This window comes from Meles meles, chromosome 14 (assembly GCF_922984935.1).
Source record: "Meles meles chromosome 14, mMelMel3.1 paternal haplotype, whole genome shotgun sequence".
Taxonomy (NCBI): Eukaryota; Metazoa; Chordata; class Mammalia; order Carnivora; family Mustelidae; genus Meles; species Meles meles.
In genome coordinates, this window is record NC_060079.1 from 54,048,840 (window position 1) to 54,072,829 (window position 23,990).

Below are 23,990 nucleotides of genomic sequence, written 5' to 3' on the forward strand. Positions count from 1 at the left end.
TGCCAGCGTGCCAGTGCATGGACGCGTGCTGGCACGCTAGCAGGCCTTCACTTCCCCGAGAGTCCTCACAAGGAGAAGGTCAATGGTCCCCATGCAACCTTCACAAGCTCAGCCTCCTACAGGAGAAGAGGGCCGCTCAAGCGGAGTCTGTTCACCAAATGTGTGTCTGAGGTAGCCGGTGTCCGGGCAGCCGTTGGCAGGAAGGGAAAGCACTGGTTTGTATATGTGCTGCCGAAGCGAGCACGAAAGCACTGGTTTGTGAAAGGGGAATTTGTGTTTTTGAAATTAGCTAGGAGGACAGCCTAGATTTTCATTCTTTCTGGAGGCCGTTCCTGAGGCAGGTGCAGGGCGTGAATAATGTACCACACCTAAACTATGTGACTCGGCCAATGAACGTTTGGCTCCTCCTGGGTCCTATAGTGTGGTTTCCCTGTCTGTCAAGAGCCGGCTCGGCAGCCGAACCCAGATTCCAGGTGTGGTATTCCACAGTCGTTCTGCAATTTGTAATCATAGAAACAGAATGTTCCTCCTCTTATTTCTTCCCTGCCAACAGTTTCTGGGTGGGTGAATGTCAGTAGCTGGAGTTATTTTTAAAGAGGAGAGGTGAGGCTTGTCGTGCAAAGCTGGGAAGAGGGCGTTTGTTTGCAGAGCAGAGCTGACATCAAAGTGTAGATTACTGCTCAGTGGCTAGGCACTTGTCCTGTAACAGGTAATGTTTAACGTGCCGGTCACAAAGATCACAGAACAGCGTATGCCCGGGCATAAGCTAGCACTACCGTTTATGCTCTGCAAGACTGAAAGGCTACACATGCCCGTGTAATTAAAAAAAAATGTATGCATTGGTCTTGCTGCCTCCTTTTTTGCTGGCTGTAATTGGACTTTGAAGCCTAGAAGTTCTATCATAAAAATTTGTACCCTTTGTTTGAGAGAGAGCTCGGCTAAGCAATCACTTTCCACTTCTTTTCACAGGATAATATAAACGTTTTTTTGAAAGCTTGTGAACAGATTGGATTGAAAGAAGCCCAGCTTTTCCATCCTGGGGATCTCCAGGATTTATCAAACCGAGTCACTGTCAGGTAAGTTTCACTGGTTTGTTACATATTTTTTTCAGCTTAAGGCTTGTGGCCGAAGTGCAAAGAATTTCTGAGATTTTATGATTACTAAAAAGTCGTTCCTCCGTCTTCCTCTGTTCTCATTCCAAAACCGATTATTTAAAATATAGCTTAGGGATTGTGAATGTGAAGCTGTCTGTAATTGAGACCGTGGCATGTTGTTATTTTAAATCTCTATACTAACTAAAATGGTAGTTTATATTTTAATGCTTCTCCAGCATGGTAGTGTTTGGTGGCTAATGGTGAGGGTACACGTTATAGAGTGACTATACAGGTTATATTACAGTTTACAGAGTAAAAATGTGGTCTTTATATATTTGGAATTAAGACTAACAAAAATGAGACTGGGACAGTGGTTATAGAGACTTTCTTTTATAATTTGGAAGGCAGTGGTGCCTGGCACCAACGTGAAGCGCTAATGACCTTGTCAATTGTGGATGATTTCTAAAAATAAGCTGTTTTTCACTATTTTAATAGTATAGATGAGAAAGTGAAAGTGGGGTGTGAAAGCATGCACAGGTGTTTCTGTTGTGTTTTAGATGGAAAATGGTGTCATGTAGGAGTATATGGTTTCAGGAAATCTGGTTTTAAGCTCCTGTGAGATTGTTTTCCCCCTATAAATCTAATTTGCTTTCAGTGAATGAGAATAAACTTGTGTTACCAGATAATCGTGACAGGAAAATGATTTAATTTTTTAGGAATGACTACCTCTTTATCATGGCCCTTAAAGCTAATTAACATTTTTTTTTTTTTAGAATTTTAAAAAAATTTTTAATAAACATATAATGTAATATTAGCCCCAGGGGTACAGGTCTGTGAATCACCACTTAAAGCTAATTAACATTTTTTTAAGAGAAGAGAATATAAACACCTTATTCTAGCCGTAGAAATAATAGAAATGGAAAAATTAGTTTCTACCATTTTAGACAAAGATTTAGTTTATATGGTTCATATCCTGTTGTGATAGATTTAAAGGCTATTTAAGAATTGATGATAAAATCTTAAAAATGGCCAATGATTTTTGTTAAAGAAAAATAACCCTGTGTATAAGTATCATAGTACGCATGGTCTTTTAGTAGTAAAAGTTAAAATTCCAGATAAAATTCATATTTTCAAAGCCTAACAGTACATATTTTTAAACAAGCCATTTTGATCTTACATGCTTCTAGTTCTGTTGAATTAGCATTTCTAAATTACACAGCCTTGGTAAGTGCATAGCAGGGATGGGTCTGTCTGCATTTCTGATTAATTGGAAGATAGTTTGTTCCTAAGTTTCATCACCAAAATGGCATGTTTACTTATGCAGTATTGTGAGATCATGCTTGATATCCATGAAAATAACCGCATGGATGACTTTGATTTATTTTTTCCTGATCAGCCTTCTCTAGAGACTTATCTGATGGGCAAATAAAGTTTTCACTTAGAAAGTGCTTTATTCTTAATGAACAGGGACAACTTAAGGAAAACATCCCCCCCACTCCCCCCCCCATCCCAAATCACAGAAGGTTTTGAAACTCTGTAGCAGATGTTTGAGTAGGCTACTGATTAGGCAAAACATGTTTGTTGGCTTCTAATTCCAAAAATGCTCTGAACAAAACCTGCCTGGAGCTGGCTTCATGAGCTGTTGGGTCTAAAGTGTTTAGGAAAAAAAAATCAGTACCTGGGTTCAGTCTCGAAGGAAATTAAATCACTGACAAACTGAAACTGGGAGGTCACATAGTTAGAGCTGTAGTAGGAAGTATGCAGAACAACTTGTTTCAGTGGAAACCACAAGTGCATAAAGGTGTGCCTAGGTAGTACTAGCAGGAATGCCTGAGAGCCTGGGCTCTGCTTAGGAACATTTCCCCTGACAATTCCGACTTGTTGGACCAAGGAGCACAGAGCTTGACCCTGGGTCTACGGCAGCAGAAGCTGGGAGCACCCCCCCTCCCCCCCCCGCCGCCCCACTCCGTTCATGAGACCCGTGCAAGCTGACAAGTGGCTTATTCAAAAATGTTGGCCACAGCTCTTCTGCTCGGAGATAGCAGTTTTATAAAAGGAAGCAATTTTATGGGAAAACAAAGTATTGTTTACAAAATATCCATGTATTTCTCAGTTTTTAGTTTTCTCAGTATAATGCAGGGAGTTCTGTAGGTCAGATCCCGTCCAATCATTATTGTAGATTAAAGGACTTGGTGTTGGTTAGACCAATGGTTTTCAACTGGGAATAGTTTTGTTCCCACAGTGGACATTTGGGAAGGTTGAGAGAGAGTTTTGTCACTGCAGTTGGACTGGGAGTGCTGTCGGCATCTCGTGGGGCAAGAATGCTGCTAACTACCCGTCAGTGGACAGGATAGTCCCCCAAACAAAGAATTTTCTAGCCCCAAATACCGGTGATGCTGAGGTTGAGAAACCCTGAGTTAGACTTTAAATTCCTTATTTCCACTCTGCCTGCAAGTTAATCGTGTGGAAATGAAGGCTACAGACTGACATTATATTCTGCTAAAATGTAACTTTTTGCTTATATTGTTATAATAATTTATGTATTTCCGTGTTAGTATGTTTGCCCATTTAAAAAGGAAAGCTCATTATCTCTTGAGTGTGAGTAATGTGTTTTTTTGCTCATTTGTATACATTAAAACTAGCAAAAATGGGGCAAAGTACTCTATTATTTTAAATGCTCTATCAGAGCTCATCTGGTAAGGCTTCCTGAACAGTTCATAGACGTGCTGTGAGTGTGATCTAACATGCGTGTTTGCATGACACACTGAAAGCAAATAGGAGAGGTCAGTCGATAAGCCTCCGTGCTGGCAAATGTGAAGTATTTCTTGCAAGAGGGCAGTGACTAAACAAAAAAAAAAAAAAAAAACAAAAACAAAAACAAAAACAAAACCAACCACCATGGCACACAGAACCCAGGAGAGTTTTGTGAGGTAGGAATGAATGGCAGGAGCAGCGGCAACCAATTCAGAGAGCTGTTTCTATTCACTATTGTAAAAAATCCAGACCCTAACTATAAAATCTTATTTTCCAGCAGCTACAGATTTTTTTTTAAAGATTTTATTTTTATTTATTTGACACAGAGAGAGATCACAAGTAGGCAGAGAGGCAGGCAGAGATAGAGGTGGGGAAGCAGGCTCCCCGCTGAGCAGAGAGTCCAACGCGGGGCTCGATCCCAGGACCCTGAGACCATGACCTGAGCTGAAGGCAGAGGCTTAACCCTCTGAGCTACCCAGGCACCCCTCCAGCAGCTACAGATTTCCAATTTAATTTGCAGTAAAAACTTTCCCACTGGTCAAACAGAACTAGGGTACTCCTTATATTTAAAAATTATACATATTAATATGTGATCTAAATGTTCTAACTATTACTTCTTGAAGGAAGTAGTTTGAACATTTCTAAGCGTGTTTGAATTATTCATTTATTTTGGGACTGCATGTACTCAAGTATCAGTTAATACTTAAATTTTGACATTCCTGACTTTAATGAGTAGGATCCATCTTGACCTATTCTTTCCCCCAATAGGAAAAGCAAGTCTATGAGTTTGCCTTCATGGGTTACGGTAGATTGAGGTTGAACTTGCCCTGGTCGAGACACTTAACCAAGGCCGTGAAATTTAGCTTCTGCACCAGTGAATAACGGCATCATTATTATTAACCTTTCCCTAAATATCCATACTGAACTCAGAAACACAATCCACAGAGAAGAGGCAGTGAGACTCCTACAGAGCTGTCTTTGCACACTTTCTACAGAAGGCTTTAGCAGAGGAAGCACCGTGACCCCAACATCATGCCACAGCACACTGGAGAGTCCCATAGCAAATGTCATGCTCTTTGAGGTGGCATCTGGTCACTCAGTGGCATCGAGCAATTGCTTGTTGTAGAAGTTCACTTGACAGAGTGATTCAGAGGTTGTCCTGTATTAGAGGAATCAAAGTTGGCAGAAAGGCGGAGTTGACTACTGTAGGTTTTAATTATATTTTTAGTAACTTGGCTCTAAAACTAAGTCCCATATTTAAACCATTGCTCTAACGAATTATATATTGAAATTTTTAAGCTGAGAATTTGAACAGATTGTAAACATGTTTCTTCTTTCTACCCCCTTATCATTCCAAGCCAGTTTTTAGCACTTCCTCGGATGCATTCTGTTCATAATACAATTGCAGGATGGCCATGGTCTTGAGCACGCGAGTGCAGTTATGCGAAGAAAAATTATTTTCAAGTATAGAATTATGCTTCCCTTTAGGCTATTGATATTTTAGGTGTAAATGGTAACTTCATATGTTTTGGTTTTAAAAGATGTCTCTCAAAGGGAGGGTACAAAAATTGATTTTTTTTTACGCATACTAGTTGACGAAGGAACAGTAGTTGGAAACAATTAGTGTTAACATATTTCCCTCATGAAAATAAAGGAGGTGCAAAGTGATATTTTAAGGATTTAACTGTTCTCTGGAGCTTCAAAAGGATGCTTGATTTTGCGGCAATACTGTAAAGTCATTTCTCAGGAATCTGGTTCCCAGATGGCAACTTGAATCGCCTGCCAAACTAAGTTTGGGATATGAATGTGTATGTGAGTATTTATTTAAGATTTTAATTCATGTAAGTAAAAATATACCTACTCTGAAGTAATTTTCATCATATTCTGACTTAAACCTGCTTTTACGTTTTTTTTCATGCCCTTCAAATGAGTTTCTCAACATCTTAATCCTTTTTTTAAAATAATGACATCTAAACTTGGATCAGTAACTTGATCCCAGTGACTTCCACCTGTCAATTCATGTTACCATTTTAAAATGTTCTCTTCCTACCAAGCAATTAGAAGGGAATGAAACAGAAAGGAAGTCTGCACTGCACACATCTCTAACCCGTTCAGTGATTCTCTGGTGTTAGCGAGTTCCTGAAAGGGTGCATTCGTTCTTTTGGGTTGCCAAGACTCTGTTTAAGGCCAGCAGCAAAAATGTGTGGACATGTTTTCAAATGTTCTTTAATTGCAGGGTAAGATTATCGAAGAGTCTGCGTAGTTGCAGAGAAAGGTTGTGGAATAGGAGGCAGGTCTGATGCTGAGACAAGCTATAAAATAACTGAAGTTTTATGTAGGATTAGTTTCTCTCCATTTCCAGTTCTTAGCTACCTTCTTGGATAGAGAAATAAGTTTCTGAATGCCAACTCTCTATCCTCAGCGCTACACCCACTTCCGTCCGTAAGGCTATGGGGGCCTGATTGGGTCTCGGCATGCTGGATGAGGCTTGATGATGTAGGCTTTTCTGGCCCAGGGTCTTTATAGTCTAAAGGAACCTGTTCTGTGTTCGTTGCTCCAGAGTCTTCCTGGGCAGCTCGTCTGTATAGAGGTTGACATGAGTTTGTTCATGAGAGAATAATAGAATTTGCTTCCCTTGACCGGCTGGTATTTGTTTTGTAACAAGGTCCTTCAAAGGGTGAAACCAAAGAGACAAACTTTTGTTGAAGAGATTCTTCTGTCTTTCAGATTATGACCTGTAGGGCTGCCTATGTTGAATCCATCAAACTTTTAACATGACACACATTATAATATCGGTAGCCCCTGTCAGTCACTTTTGAAACTGAAAGCTTCACCAGTAACTAGAGGTGTTAAGCATTGCTTTGCTCTGAGTTTCTTACCATAGACTGGTAGGATTTACCTGAGCATTTGTGTGCAGTGTGTGTTTGCTTCCGTGTATTTCTGGAGCTTCAGAGGAGAAAATGGCACTTAATTCAGTAAGGGGAAGTTTTGGTGTCAGAAGTCATTGGCTTGTATGTCACACAAACAAGCACCGATTGGGCATTTTCTCTGTAACAACTAAATGTGCGGTTCCCGGGAGCCACTCTTACCAGTCAAAATACTGGGGAGACTGCCCTTAGTGGGGTTCCCATGAGAATTAAGGAAATGTCCCCGTAAGTTCACAGAGTACTTTGTTTTGAGATAAATGCACAGACTTCTCTGGGTTTATAGAGATGAACAATCCTTTCAACTTTTTAATAAGGAAAACATTTCCAATGGGGGGTGACATTGATTTCTCAAGTGGGCTTTGAAAGCACTTCTGTTTTCATCAACATCTAATTTTGGCCTAGACTTGAGACCATTTGAGAACAGGGACAATTACATTATCTCCTTTTTTCCTTAGTTCCTGACACCTCTAAGTGTTAAGTATTTATTTGAAAATTAATTATTTAATTGTTCGGTTAGCCAGCATATAGTGCATCCTAAGTTTTTGTTATAGTGTTCAGTGACTCATCAGTTGCATGTAACACCCAGTGCTCATCCTAACACGTGCTCTCCTTAATACCTCTGATTATTTTGACTTCCTGGACATTTTAAAGCCAGGTTTTGAAAATGGAAACTTACTTTTTTTTCCTTTGTCAAGTTTTCTTCTCTTTCCAAAATTGCAAGGCAGATCTGGCAAAGCAGCTGTTGATCTCCTGGTTTTTAATTGCCTTTCACTTATCATTCCAGAACAGTATGTGGCATATTTGAACATACTGTAAAACGGATACAATTTAAAAGAAGAATGTGTGTTTACCTCAGTGTGTAGTACACTAAGGTGGAAACTTTGGACCTTGTGCCTTTCAAAGTAGTTGATGGAAGTCCTAATTTTTATGCTAATATGCAAATGATAATCACTAATGTTTAATGGACATTTGAAGGATGTTCTGAGCATGCTTATATGAAATTTTAGAAGAATTTTAATGTTTTCATATCATGATCACAAGTCACTTCATTTTGTGAAATAGATCTAAATATATGCTTAAGACTTTTGGGTGGAAAATAAGTTGGTTCTATAGGTAGTTAGAATAGCTTGTAGAAGTTCAAGGGCAAGAAATAAAAAATTTTAAAAGCAGGGATCAATATTGGAGGTACTTCTTAGAGAGTCCTAAAAGTACTTCATGAAATGTTATCAACAAGTTCATAGAAAGCCTCATTCCTTCCAAAGTCAAGCTACCTGCTTTGGTACCTCTTCCCTTTGCCTAACATTAAACACGAAAGCCAGTAAGAAAGAAGTCATAGATTACCTATGACTTTGACATCGCTTTGACTGATGGCAAGACAACCATGTGAAGAATATGTGCACACAGAGACTGGAAAAGTTCTTAACATTTCATTTGAGCTATTTCTACTATACTTCAGGCTGCATTTCTCTCATTTTCCCTCAGGTTGGAACAAAAAGTTCAGTCAGTGTGCATCAGTTGTCATGAACAGATAAGCATCTAGGATGAGAGTAAGGATTTAGGTGTCCCCTGACATGGGTTTAATCCCATCCCATTCTGTCTCTGGGTAGCTGAATGACCTTAGGTTATTTTGCCTTGCTGGGATAACTTTGCTTCTTGCTGAACAAGATGGATGTCATGGCTGCTATCTTGGAGCTTAGCAAGTAACCCCATTTGGGGGCTACCCCTACCTCACAAAGATGTAATGATTACAAAATCAGGCATGTAATGTGCTAAGTGTTTGGCATACAGTAGTGCTCAATAAATGGTGTCGAATTATAATTGTGATCATTTTCATAATTTGGCTCTCCCTTCTTGACCTTATGAAGATACATGTCCTCAGCAGAAGAACATGGATGAAAAAAGTGTGGTCCCTAGATCCTTAAATTGTGACAATTAATTATAGGTTTTAGTTTTTAAGTGAGAACTTAGGCCTTTTTAGACTTAATCCTTCCTTTCTTTTGATTAGGAACCAATATTAAAGCAGGTATTTTTCTGACCTTTATGTGTAGTCAACTTTTTACAATTTATTTTGTTAGACTAGCAAAGCTGGAAACCAGAGAAACAGATAGCTAAGTCATTTGCTCTTGCTCCCGTGTATGTGGAGCCAAAACAATTCTTTCCTTTTTTTTTTTTTTTTTTTCTCCTTTGGGGGAGAGAGAGCATGAGTGGGTTGGTGTGGGGCATGGGGTGGGGGGGGGGTGGAGAGAGACAATCTTAAGCAGACTCTATAACCCTCATGGGGCTCAGTCTCATGACTCTGAGATCATCACCTGAGCTGAAATCAAGAGTCAGACACTTAACTGACTGAGTCACCCAGGCACCCTGGGATGGAAAACAACTCTATTACTTTTTATGAGAACTCAGCTTTTTGTACATTTTCTGAATTGTAAATGTTAGTTTGATTTGCATCTTTTAAAAGAGTTTTGCTCCCATATTTTCAAAATAAAAACTGACATAAAACCAAAATTAGTCTATACACAAATCCAAATCTAAACCTTTTTGTTTAACTTTTATCATCCCACTTTTCCCCCCTTCATTTCCATGAAAAGTCTGTCCTTTTGGCCATGAGGAGAGGAAGTTATCCTTTGGGTAGGCAAGATCAGACACTGTTCTCTGAAATGCTTTTGTAGGGCTTATAAATTTTTTCCGAAAGGTGTTCATAAACTTTAGGGAACTCTAATGCACGCTCCAGCCATGTTAACCACCAGACAGAAAACTTAGCTGCTTCTCTTGGGCATCTCCCATCTGTTTTGTCCATCAAAAGTCTACTGTACTAACAGCATAAAGTCTTGTTTTTATTATCTAAAATATTTTTGGTTTTTACCCTGGACACTAAAAAAAATATATCATAAATAGCAATAGTCACTATTTGGAAGGTCAAAAATCTTGCTGCTTACTTCAAGATGTACTTGTACATAAGGGGAGAAAAGTGAAGAAACCTGGAAGCATACTTTTATGTTAATACTCTGCCATAACATAACTTGATTTTTTTTTTGTTTTTAAAAAGAGCCTTGCTATCAAAAATGTTAAATTGATTGTGTATTAAGTGACATATTGACCATGTATTGGTTTATTTTTTAAGAGTTTATGTTAATGGGGGCACCTGGGTGGCTCAGTGGGTTAAAGCCTCTGCCTTTCGCTCGGGTCATGATCCCAGGGTCCTAGGATCGAGCCCCGCGTCGGGCTCTCTGCTTGGCAGGGAGCCTGCTTCCTCCTCTCTCTCTCTCTCTGCCTGCCTCTCTCCCTACTTATGATCTCTATCTGTCAAATAAATAAAATCTTTAAAAAAAAAAAAAGAGTTTATGTTAATGGAGTAGAAATGTTTTAGGGATATTGCCCAGGTATAATTTGTCATGTTGAGCAGCCTTGCTTGGTGAGTGGCTGCTGGTCAACTTAGACACGATTTTGAGTATCCCTACTGAACTGACCAACCATCCCAACTAAACTGTGAGGCAGGGTGATGTGTTCTGACTTTTCCTTAAGAGCTTAGTACTGTTGCTCCAGATACCATTGGCCAAGTATGTCCAGTAAACCTAAAAAAACATGGTTCAAAAAGGGTCACCGAAAAGCCTTTAATTTCAGAGAAACAGCATATACTTGCCATATAAATTTAAGTAAATCACATCAAATGTAAAGGCAGTGTAATACAATTCCATTAAAAAAAACAGATTAGGGACGCCTGGGTGGCTCAGTGGATTAAGCCGCTGCCTTCGGCTCAGGTCATGGTCTCGGGGTTCTGGGATCGAGTCCCGCATCGGGCTCTCTGCTCTGCAGGGAGCCTGCTTCCTCCTCTCTCTCTGCCTGCCTCTCTGCCTACTTGTGATCTCTCTCTCTGTCAAATAAATAAAAATAAAAAATCTTTAAAAAAACAGATTAAAAACATGATTGGAACACACTTCAGGTAAACCAGTTTTTCTTAAGCTGAGAAGGGGGAAAAGTAGAGGATCTCGGTGGCCTGGGAGAGGCGGCTGTTGTGAATTAACTGTATTAGCCACTAGCAATTTAACAAGGATTTTGTCTGTGTGCTTTGAGCAATTTGGGGGAGAAATCTTTAAATAAATACCAAGTATCACTGTTATTACATCTTGCTTTTTAATTACATTACAATAATATTGACTGGTAGATTTTTTTTTTAATATTTTATTTATTTATTTGACAGAGAGAGATCACAAGTAGATAGAGAGGCAGGCAGAGAGAGAGGGAAGCAGGCTCCCTGCTGAGCGGAGAGCCCGATGCGGGACTTGATCCCAGGACCCTGAGATCATGACCCGAGCCGAAGGCAGCGGCCTAACCCACTGAGCCACCCAGGCGCCCCTAGATTTTTTTTTTTTGAAAATGCTTCTGTTCTGTATCTTTTTAGTTGACTGAGATATGGAAATAATCTTCAAAAGAATCAATGTATCTGGGTAAACAGTTTGGCTGAGATGTTACTCAGCTACTTTTGGCTTAATATCAAAAAGGAAAAATGTCTACGAGATGGTTATCACATGCTCTATTTTGTACGTAATGATGTGTATTCACCTATAGCATGTGAAGTAGTGCATACACACACACACACTAAGTAAGAACATACGTGAGAATTTGTATAAGGCTTCAGAGAGTGAGGCTTCAGATCCTGAGGGGCTCCAGATCATTTTTTTTTAAATTTTTAAATTTTTTTATAAACATATAATGTATTTTTATCCCCAGGGGTACGGGTCTGTGAATCACCAGGTTTACATACTTCACAGCACTCACCATAGCACATACCCTCCCCAATGTCCATAACCCCACCCCTTTCTCCGCCTCTCCAGACCCCCCTCCCCCCCCCCCCCCCCCCCCCCCCGGCAACCCTCAGTTTGTTTTGTGAGATTAAGAGTCACTTATGAGGGGCACCTGGGTGGCTTAGCAGATTAAGCCTCTGCCTTCAGCTCAGGTCATGATCTCAGGGTCCTGGGATCGAGCCCCGCATCGGGCTCTCTGCTCAGCAGGGAGCCTGCTTCCTCCTGTCTCTCTCTGCCTGCCTCTCTGCCTACTTGTGATCTCTCTCTCTCTGTCAAATAAATAAATAAAATCTTTAAAAAAAAAAAAAAAGAGTCACTTATGATTTTTCTCCCTCCCAATCCCATCTTGTTTCATTTATTCTTTTCCTACTCCCCAAACCCCCCATGTTGCATCTCCACTTCCTCATATTAGGGAGATCATATGATATTTGTCTTTCTCTGATTGACTTATTTCACTAAGCATAGTACCCTCTAGTTCCATCCATGTCGTCACAATGGCAAGATTTCATTTCTTTCGATGGCTGAATAGTATTCCATTGTATATATATACCACATCTTCTTTATCCATTCATCTGTTGACAGACAGCTAGTTCTTTCCATAGTTTGGCTCTTGTGGACATTGCTGCTATAAACATTCGGGTGCACGTGCCCCTTCGGAGCACCACGTTTGTATCTTTAGGATATATACCCCGTAGTGCAATCGCTGGGTCATAGAGTAGCTGTATTTTTAGTTTTTTGAGGAACCTCCACACTGTTTTCTGGAGTGGTTGCACCAGCTTGCAATCCCACCAACAGTGTAGGAGGGTTCCCCTCTCTCCTCATCCTTGCCAGCATCTGTCATTTCCTGGCTTGTTAATTTTAGCCACTCTGACTGGTGTGAGGTGGTATCTCATTGTGGTTTTGATTTGTATTTCCCTGATGCCGAGTGATGTGGAGCACTTTTTCATGTGTCTGTTGGCCATCTGGTTGTCTTCTTTGCAAAAGTGTCTGTTCATGTCCTCTGCCCATTTCTTGATTGGATTATTTGTTCTTTGGGTGTTGAGTTTGCAAAGTTCTTTATAGATTTTGGATACTGGGGCTCCAGATCTTTGTTCATTTTGGTGATGAATTCATTCTACAAAGGGTCTTGGTCCCTCTCTGTCTTAGAGGAGGAACAGCAATGGTAGGACCACTACATATGAGTGTTTCTGGAGCATGCTGATCCCAGATGATTAAGAATTAGAACTGCCCCTTTTCTCATACTTTCCATTCTTCTTTTAATTCTACTTGCAAGAAAGAGGCAGGGAAAAAAGTCCTTTATTGCAGACTTTGACTTCCATGGATGTAAGCCTTGGGCTGTTGGAGCCAGAGATGCCTGCTCTAGGGGAGCTGGAAGCCTTTCTGACCTGATGGACTGATGAGGGTGGATGAGTCATAGCCTGGGGGCACTGAGTCCTCTCATCTGTAGACCTCCTGTAGCATGGCTCTTCAAACGCATCCATCACATACTTAATGTTCGCTGTGTACAGATCCTGAATCCTGAGTGGGTACAAGTAAAACACGTCCTCCTCCTCTTCTACCTCGATCTTCAGACCCAAAGTGGAGAAGATGAAATGCATTCTGAAGTCTTAATGTTTGCTTTTGTGTCTCAAGGAATCCTGGCATGATTTATAGTTGGCGACTCTAAGGGAATGCTGAGTTTGGAGGGATGAACTAGGTAAGGAAATCATGGTGCTAGAGGATCCAGAGTATCTCAAATACTCAATTAGCTATAGACAAACTGGATGAGAGCTCTCAGGCACAGCCATTATATGAATTATCTCAAACCTAGGAACAGCCCAGCCAGGTATTACCATTTTGCTTCTGTTTTGCTTCCAATGGGTGAAATGAATTGAGTTAGAACAGTAACTTGTTTTGCCATTTGACCTTGGGCAAAAAACAGAGCTAGAATTTAAATTCAGGGGCTGTCTTAGACTACGTAGCTTGGACTCCTTCCACTATATTGTCAAAACAGACTTAAACAACCTTTAAAAAAAACAACTTGCTGCTGTTATTTCTAGTGCTGTATGATTGAAGTGGTCTTGAGTTGTTTTTTAACCAGGCCAGCTAGATCCAAGTGGATTTGAGTTTGTCATTGGTACATGGCAAGTGTCTTTTTATTATGATTTGAAGTTTCCTTCCTAGTTTGTGAGCCATGTGACTTCAAATGGATCTAATATTACAACATGCTATCAAATTTCAGATCAGTAATAAGACCTTCTGATTTTAGGAGTGCTAAATGAACCATGTGTTTGTTTTAGAATAGAAGAAATATGCTACATGTATGTTCTTAACACTGGTTAGTTGAAAAACTGGAGTCTTTGGATTTTACTGATATGTGTACATAAGTTTATAAGGTTTATGACGTTCACAAAGACATTTATGAGTGTTCAGTTGTATTTGCCATGATAATGGAACGTTCCTGTTAAAGCTGCGGATTGTAAAACCTTACTAATCTAAATTGCTCAGGATCATGCTACCACATGCTACCTTTATAACACTGTCATGGAAGGTATCTTCTAAAAATAGAACTGGTAAATAATTTATTTAGAATAATATCTTACCAATTTTTGATGCTCTATTTTACTTGTTAAAACCAAACTAAATTCTGACTCCCTCCTCCAAATATTCTTGGCTGGGAATGAATGCTTATTAAAAATATATAAGATAGGGGTGCCTGGGTGGCTTAGAAGGTTAAGCTTCTGTCTTCGGGTCAGGCCCTGGGATTACGGAGCTAGGGCTCCATAATCCTGGGGCTCCCAACTCAATGGGGAGACTGCTTCTCCCTCTCCCTGTGCCTCTCCCCCTGCTTGTGCTCTCTCTTTCGATCTCTGTCTCTGTATCTCTCTCAAATGAATGAATGAATAAATAAATAAATGATGAAAAAAAAATATATATATATAAGGCGGGATATTTTTAGTATGGTTTAGGTCATTGTATAGTAAATCTCACTAAAAAAGTCCTAATTATAAATAACTCAAAGTCTCGTTTGGAGGTCCAAATTATAAGCAAAAGATGAATTATAGTCCTGTTAACCTAGAATAATGGATTAATGAAAGATTACTTGAGTACATTGCCCGAAGTCCTGCTATCAGTGTAGCCATTGGAGGGTTAGAAACAGGTGGTGAGCACAGAGCATCAAGTGTAACAATAAATAGCACAGTCTAATTCCAGTAAGATGAAACCCCTCTCTCATTGCAGAGAAGAGTAGGGGATCAGATAGTGACTCAGAAAAGCAAAGTCCAAGAAATGACTCAAGCACAGAAACACTTTAAAAATTCCATTACAAGACTTAAGATAAATGGAGTGATCACTTCTTTTTCTACCAAGTCATTAGAAGTTATTTTTTGCTAGTTGTTAAACATAAAGCATCAGGAGTAATTGCCTTTCATTAGTAGGAAGACATATTTATTAAACTGCTTTTCTGTGCGTGTGATGTTTTAGACTACCAAACACAGATGAAACACCTAGTAGCCCAAGATATGGTTATAGGAGAAGAAGACAAGGAAATTTTTCCTTTTAAATAACTGGTGAGGTGGGTCTGAGGCAATAATAAGAAACATTTGATTTTTAAGGCCAGTAATATGTAAAAAGGAAAAGTACTATTTGTGAGAGAGGAGGTGGAGAGTAGAAAGAAAATAGCATTTGAATGTTTTAGTTAATGCCTTGTGTAATCGTATAACCATTTTGTAAGATAGGGTGGTTGCCTGATTTTACAGATATGGAAACCGAGAAGTTCAGTGGCTTGCTCAAGGTCACATGCTTAGTTCAAGTGGGAACGCTCATTAGGACTCCTAAGCCAGTGTTCTTTCCATTATAACATTCAGCCTTTAACGTACACCCTAATGAAGCATAATAAAGATTGAAAAATGGACTTTTTAAAGAAAAAATGTGTTAATATGTATTTTGTCAGAGATGACCTCCATGAAGTTGGTTGGATAGGAAGGAAGTTTTGAAGATAGGGAAGAATTTGTAATTTTTAGATCCTGTGGGTAAGAAATTACTCAGACTTTTTTAGAGGCACAGTGCTGTAAACAAGTGCTTCTCAAACTTCAATGTGTATATAAAACACCTTAGGATCTGGTTCAAATGCGGATTCTGGTTCATTAGGTCCAAGTAAGGCTGGGATTCTGTATCTCCAGCAAGCTCTCAGGTCATGACCATGAGGACCACATTCTGAGTGACAAGGATTTCGGCCTCAAGTGTTGGTGGTCACCCTGGAGTGAAGATTTCACAGGGATGCTGAGGGAGATGTAAGGCTCGAGTGTGGATTGAAGAGATGAGAAGGTTTTGAGTGAGAGGTGGGAGCGAATGTAAGGAGATTGCCACACTGGTACAGAATTCTAATCAAACATTTTTCAGAGCCTTTGGGATGTAAAGCAATGAGTGAAGTTAAACTATATCTCTCATTTTTTTTTGGAAGCTGAGAGTGGGAAGCACAGGAATGCATTTCCAGGCCAGCAGATTGGAGGCAGGATGAAGGATGAGTTGGGCCCAGTTTGAGTGGTACCTTGAGTATCCTGGCTAGGGAATTTAAGTGTTATCTCCTGGGTAGTGGGATTATTTCCAAAAGCTTTCAGTCAGAAGGTTCTAATGTTAAAAGCAGAGATTGAGGAAGCTGGGGTGATGAAATAGTGAATGAAGTAGACTGGCTGGAGGCTTGGAGAAGGATTAGGAAATTGCTGGGTGTTTTGATAAGGATGGTGTTTCGATAAGGATGACAACTGCTGAAAGCGGTGAATATGTAAATGAGAAATGCCGAAGATGTTTCTAATAAGACATGATGGGGTTGATTAGTATGAAGGAGCTAGAAGAATCTGCTCTTGAGCTTGTACAACCGTTAGCAGAAACAGGAATAGAAGATGGAAGTGAAGTTTGAACACATGGCATCGGACGGGACCGTAGAGCATCCACACGGAGATGGGGAGGGCAGGGCATCGTTCAGAAATGATGGCTGGCTATGTCGGTTTGAGAGTCCTTTGTGAAGAGCAAAGAGGCACTGGGAGGGAAAAGCCCAGCTCTGAGGAAGTGAGGGTGAAGAGGAAAACAGCTGGCTAAGGACTCCTCCTCCTCTCCTTCTCTGCCCCCCCAGTCAGGTGTAAGTGCATCTATTTCCGACTTGCCTGTTCCATTGGCCAATTACCTCACTTTCTGCCCGCACTGCACATGGTCTGGAGAAGTGTAGCTTTAACCATTCTTTCCCTGTTTATTTTTTTTTTTTAAAGATTTTATTTATTTGACAGAGATCACAAGTAGGCAGAGAGGCAGGCAGAGAGAGAGAGAGGAAGGGAAGCAGGCTCCCTGCTGAGAGGAGAGCCTGATGCGGGGCTCCATCCCAGGACCCTGAGATCACGACCCGAGCCGAAGGCAGAGGCCTTAACCCACTGAGCCACCCAGGCGCCCCCATTCTTTCCTTGTTTGAAGTCAAATAAAAATTCCCTCATTTTGTTAAAGTTCAACTTTGTTTCCTGAACTGCCTTCTGGAAATGTGAGGCCTCATTTCCTATCCTGGAAATTACTTTGCTTCAGAAAAACTGGGAAGTAGGTGTATCATTCCTTCCAGAGAAGCACCGTGGGCTTTTCCTTTTGACCCAGCTGGGTGTTCCGACTGGTTTAGAGAATCCAGCATCACTGTATGTCCTGCCCTTGGGGTCCTTAAACTGTGATTCTCACTCTTTGTGTGGACTCCTGTCAGCTGTACTTAGCCCTACGCATTTACTCTGTGGATTCTTCTACACGAAGAGCAAAAATTGTTGCCTACTTGCTTTCCTTTCCCATCCTCCTCTTTTAAATCCAAACTCTGTATTTCCCACACACGACTATTCAAAAAAGAATACATATAACTCCCAACAGAACCATTTCAGGCACGTTGCATTTAAATTCGTACAACAAAATGTATTTATCTTCCTGTTCCCCCTCCTTGGAAACCCTACTCCCAAACAACAGCACTGAAAATAAGCCCACAAAGTTGACAAAACGATATCCAATTTAGCCTGACAATTTTATAACCAAAAACTACTTCCACTTCTATCTACCAAGGTTGGAAAACAAAAAAATACAAAACTACTTTAAGGCATGTGTGCCACTAGAATATTTGTATAATAAATGTATGTACTGATGAATGAATGAGTTCAACAAACATTTACTGAGCTCCTACTGTGTGTCCAGCACTGTTCTAGGTATTGGGGATTCAGTTTCATGGTGAAAAGGACAAGGTCCTGCCATTCTTAGGCTTATATTCTCATAGAAAGGGCAGATAATGAACAAAGAAGATAATGTGAGATGGTGATAGGACTATGAAAGAACAGAGAGGAGAGGGCATGTCTAGAAGGTTCTTTTGGATATTTTAAGCATATGTTGAAAGAAAATTTTACATGCGGTAGATTTAGAAGTACCAATATGACTGGAATTAATGTTTTATTTGAACAGTATAATAAATAGTTTTGGTATAATTACCTCTTAAGAAAAGTTCACTGAACTGAAGCTTTATTGTGTTTTAGAATCAGAAAGTAGTACGCTTAAAACTAGAGTGATATCTTGTGTCAACTGAACTTGAATACATTTTTTTTTTAAATCAGAAAGGCATACTAATTTCTGAAAGCTGGGGTCCATTTGTGTGTATACATAAGTCCTTTCCTCCTCAGCACCTGTACTCCCAACTTGGTGAGCTGCTGACTAGCTCTGACCAGATGATTAGATGCTTATGATATGGATTATGCTCATGGATTTTCATAAAGAGATTTGGTATTGTCCATTTGGTATTGTCCGTGGTCTCACATCTTGTGTGTATACTTGAACTGTGCATTCACTTATGAACTCACCATGGCTGCTAGTCTACCATGTCACTTGTAAGCACACCCACAGACTTTTAAGGCATTCTACCTTCTGGCCACTTTTTGGTTACCCACCTGCATTTATTTCCCTTCCATATAAGCTGTGTCAGTCAGCCCAGCTCCCTCTTTTGCTTCCTCTAGACAGCCATTCTTGGAGTCCAGGCTCCATCTTGCCTCATCCACGAAGCCCACCCTCACTAGGAGAAGAAGCCAGATGGTTACCAGTTCCAGTTTGGCCAATATGGCCTATGCGGACATTGGCCAGTTACTGTACCTCTTTGTCCTTTTATTTCTTTATGGGTAAAATGGAAAAAAACACTAAAACTTGCTGCATAGGGACCATTGTGAGGATTCAGTGAGTTATTATGGGTAAAGAACTTAGATGCCTGACATGTAATAAATATTCACTTTATGTTAACTATCTAATTATTAATGACTCCTGGTACTTTTTTATGGTAAAATCTTGGACTTCTCTTTGTTCTCTGGACTCCCATGGTTTGTACAATCTATATGATGACATTTTTCTTTCATTTTTTTTTTTTTTTTTACTTGTATGGTAGGTACTACTCTAGTGTATCTAGAGCTAGGTGGAATTAAAAAACACTTGGTGAATGATGATGGAGTAGGTAGGATTGTGAACACTGGCAGTCACAAAGAATACTTAAGGATGGATCTTATCCAGCTGCATGAAAGGCTGAGAGGAGGGGATGGACCCAAGGTGCCAAGAGAAAGTGCCACTGAGTTGCTGCTCTGTTTTGACTCTTAGATATGGCTTAATTTATGAATTTACTCATAGCAGTATTCTTTATTGCGGTACGAATACTTAGCATGCGATCTGCCTAATTTTTCAGTGCACAGTACCGTGTTAACTATAGATGCAATGTTGTGCACCAGCTCTCCAGAACTTATCTTGCATAAGTGAAACTGTATTAACAATACATAGCAACATCCCTGAACAGCAGTACACCATTTTCCCCCTCGCCCAGTCTGTGGCAACTACCATTACATTACCTATTTCTATGAGTTTGACTATTTTAGAGACTTCATAAGGGGGAATCATGCAGTGTTTGTCCTTTTGTGACTGGCTTATTTCACCTAGTAGAGTGGCCTCCATTTCATCCATGTTGTTGAATATGGCAGGATTTCCACCAGTGGGTATATACCCCAGAGAACTGGAATCAGAATCTTAAAGAACTAACTATACTCCCCAAGTTCATGGCAGCATTATTCCCAAGAGTCAAAATATGGAAACAACCCCCAATGTCTATTGATGGAGGAGTAGATAAAGAAATTGTGGTATAATATCTGCAATGGAATAGTATTCAGTCTCACAGTTGTCTTAATTTTGTATGTTTACCTCAGTTTAAATTCTCAGTCTTTGGTTCCCTTTAGTTTCTTAATAAAGATGCAGATCAGAAATACTTTGTGGTTAATAGTTGGCTGAGTCTTAAGAAAAGATGGAAAGGATGCATTTCTTAAATGAACTAAGCAACTTGATTTTATCCTACGAAGAATAAGTGTGAGAGGAAAATAAGGCGTCTGTCTGTATGAGGAGAAAGGGGAGGGAGAAACCCTTCCAGGAGAGAGACCTTGGCATGTGTGGAGGAGGGAGAGGTGTAGTAGAGGGACTCGAGTGGTTCCCTTTGTTTGGAGAGAATGGTATGACCCAGGAGATATTCCTACAGACTCAGTCTATGCAACATGCTGTAATGGGAGAGGAAGGAACTCTAAATACTCTTGCCCTTATTCACAAAAAGTGTCTTTTAAAAATTGATATTTAGAGTAAACTAAGAACTATAAGCCAATTAAATCTAAATCTTAAGGGACGGAAGGCTATAGATGTAGGAATATCTCAGATCACTCAATATCCCTTGGATATTTGGATTGCTGGGACAACAGTTGTAAACCCAGGCTTCATTTTAACCAATAACATTCAACAGTGTTCTAAGAAAGAAAAAGATAAAAGCAAAAATGTTTGTTTCTGCATCCTAAATATAAAGTACTTAAAACTGTTGAATAGTCCACTAATAATTTACTCTTGTTTTAACCTAGTGTATTATTAGGATGAGTATTTTTACTATTTCTTTAAAGACTTGCTTGTATGTAGATACTTTGTCCTCTTAATTTTAGTGACAGTTGTATTAAAGTATAGAAATAGGAAGAGCATTATTTTATCAAGAAGTTAGTAGTAAATCATGTTGTCTAAGGGTCTAAAGTCTTGTTTGTAAATCAATTCATTCATAAAATGATGAGAATTATGAAATCAGGAAGGATCTATCTAGGTACACTTTTGAACTTTTAAATATTCAGTCTCCACTCCCAAAAATATTGGTCACGATTCTCTTTCTCTTCCCCTCCCAAGCAAATAATTTGACAGTCTGGTGTTTGATCTTTTTCTTATGGTCTATTGAAACGTTAAGAAGAAATTTGGGGGCACATCATTTGAAAGCTTATTTTTATGTCAGAATATTGCTTTTCTGGAATGACTTTGATAACTTACTAATTATCAGTTACTTTGTGATTTCAAAGGCATTTTTAATTTCATAAGACTTAAGAACTGAGATAGATTTTCAAGGAGATAAATATTCAGAGTTGTCAGCCTTCAAATCTGGAGCATGTTATCCCACAAATACAATCAAAGTAATGTAGGAGGACATCTGTTTATATTAATTTGGAATGCTTAGTCATGTCATCCAGTTGACAAGTGTTCATTGTCTTATTTGGACTTACCAGAAAGGCCCTTCTGAACAGCAGTACACCAGACCAGTAAGTCTCTATTTTACCTTTCATATAAGTTTTAGCAGGCAGAATTGTTAATTTCAGAAGTGCTATTAATGAGTATTCCTTTGTAAGAGGCAAAAATCCGATTTTCTTAGCTGGAAGGTACAAAAGAGAATCTCATTTGATGCACTTCTTTCACAGAGGAGAAAGTGTCTCAAAAGAAGTCAGGTGACTTTTGCAGGGGGCCACCCAGTGAGGTAAGACAGGTGTTCTGATTTACCCCTCACTCTTGGTCTGGGTGTAGTTCTTTCCATGGGCCTCACTTCCTACTTAACCAGAGCAACAAATGACTTGAAGGAGGGTAATACTTCATTTTATGTGGTGTTAACCTTATTTATTTCAATGACTGGCTGTTCATATTGGCACTAAATCTACATTTTCATTTATTACTCTATTTTAGATTTAGTTAACTGAATACAATAAGAGCTAGAATGAAGTTTCAAAGGAAACTATCTGCTTGCATCAGCAGACCAGAATATGTTCACATGGTTGCACATTTTACCATGTAAAGAAGGACATTTACCAATGGCAATTTAATTTTTTGGTGCAGGCACCATACATTTTTCTTCATCCATGTTGTGCATCTCTTCTCAACGAGTCCTGTTTTTGTGTTTTAAATCTGATGCCTTTATAACTCTTTTTACTCATGATGATTTTTACAGAAACTATTTTGATATTATAACTTTTGGTGTAGGATTTTCTATTACGGTGGCCTCGGATTCATACTTAATCTTTTACCACATTCAGACAAATTAGTCCAGCATTATTTAATTCAGACTTCCTTAACTGGGGTAAACAAATTAGAGATTAGGCAATAGGAAATATGTCTAGACTTAAAAAAAAATTTTTTTTAACCGCTCACTCTTCTTTACAGATATAAAATAGGAATGCATGCCATGAGGAAATTATAAGGAATGCAACAAAGAGTAACTCACTAGAATCTCCTGAATTGTGTTCCTTTAAAACCAGAAGTGATTGACTTTTCAGAAAATTTCTTCTGTGCTTCTTGCTTCTTGAAGCATTCTATTCTGTGGACCTGAAACGTGTTTTTATGCTTAGGTGTTCTCTTCTGGATTCCTTGGAGTGTTGGTGCTTATGGAGTGTTAAGTAATAAACTCAATGACTTTCCCCGTCCTTTAGATCCCTGGACCAAGACTCCTGAGAGCCAGCTTAGTGTGCTGTGGAAGCACCATATCTAGTGCATTTTATGGTGCCCTCTAAAGCAAGCCCAAGCACAGGGAAGTATGTGAGGTTTATTCAGAGCACACTTGAAAATCGTTGGCAGGAGTTCCAGGCTTTTCTCTTAATTTTGAGTTTCTCTGTGCTTTTTGTTTTAAATTCTACTTGGGTGAGTCTAGAGGAATTAGGTTTCATTTTAACTTCCTCTTTCAGAGAAGTAGCTAAACTAGTTGAAGCTGTAGTTTCAGTTAAAGATGTCATTTTCAGTTTTGTATATTTATAAGGCAGTGGCTCTTAGTCATTGGCATGCACCGGGATCACTGGGAGGGCTCAGTGAGCCACCTTACTGGACCCCAACCCCAGTTACTGATTCCATAGGTATGGAGTAGGACTTGAGATGATTTTTTTTTTTTCCCAACAAGTTCTAAGGTGCTGTAGATGCTGCTGGTCTGGAGACTTCTGTTGTAGGGAATAAATCAATGAGAACTACTCCAAAGAGAAAGTATGTGAAATTGTCATCCTAAGATTTTTTTTTTTATTTAAGTTTGTACTTAACAAAACTGCTATTATATAAATAATGTTTATCATAAGAAAAAGATTAGTCTTCAGAGTTCCTTTGGAGATGGTGATACAAGTATACAAGTATATTAACATTAGCAATGTACGCAAGTGGATGAATAATGGTATGGCTTCATATTCTTGTAGCTATTATCCATATACACATATGAGCTATTCAGTCTCCAGAGTGATGGTGTTTTCAGGTAATGACATTGTCCTGTAGGACTTCACTGGAAATTGACATTGAGAAATACGTGATTGATTCTGGGCATTTTAGGCTGAAGTAATGGCATATTTGGCTCTTTGTAAGAATTAAAATGTTCTGACTTTCTTGATTGAAGTCAGAGTATGGGATACAACAAGAAATGGCTGAAAGATGGAGATGGGGCATGTAACTAAAATTAAGTTCAAGATTAAAGCCTGGAGAGCCCTGTATTTTAATGGGGATGAAAGGAAGTAAATGACATAGTCAAATGTTGCCTTAGAAATAATTCTGGGTACTTGGATAGATTATTAGAGAGAAGCTGGAGTGTCTGTTTTAATACTGAACATCATTCTATCTCTGAATTCATTCTATCTCTGAATTCACAGTCTAGTGCAAGAAACTGCAGGGGAGGCATCCATGGTACATTATAGTATTATGGAATGTTCTAAAAGCAGTCTGCATTGGGTATACATGGGATCACATGGGAGGCGGCCTCTAGGAGAATATAGGAAGTCTTCAGAGGTAGGTGAAATGTGAGCGTAAGCTGAGAGAATGAGTAGCTCAAAAAAAGAGAAGAAGAGTCAGGAAACTTCTAGAAAGAAAAAACCTATTGTCTCCCATGTAGAGATGGGAGAGATCAGGAATGTTGAGAGAATTCTAAGGATGTTTCATGGAAAGAATGTTGGGTTTGTGCTGGGGCAGGTCAAGAAACAAGGTGACTAGTGCTCACTTCGGCAGCACATATACTAAAATTGGAACGATACAGAGAAGATTAGCATGGCCCCTGCGCAAGGATGACACGTCATGGTTAGTGAAATAAGTCAATCGGAGAAAGACAA

General features: G+C 39.4%; 1 protein-coding gene and 1 non-coding gene across 6 annotated transcripts in view; both read left to right on the forward strand.

Annotated features, from left to right (window-relative positions):
* Positions 1 to 23,990, forward strand: part of LMO7 (LIM domain 7) — a 207,034-nt gene that overhangs the window by 109,158 nt on the left and 73,886 nt on the right. For all 5 annotated transcript variants that reach the window (XM_046028238.1, XM_046028239.1, XM_046028240.1 and 2 more), the window contains exon 5: positions 970 to 1,076. In XM_046028238.1, the coding sequence (XP_045884194.1) occupies positions 970 to 1,076 (107 nt within the window). The remainder of the gene's footprint in view (positions 1 to 969; positions 1,077 to 23,990) is intronic.
* Positions 23,874 to 23,980, forward strand: LOC123925349. Its single transcript, XR_006814956.1, has one exon. It is a non-coding gene; the product is annotated as a U6 spliceosomal RNA (small nuclear RNA).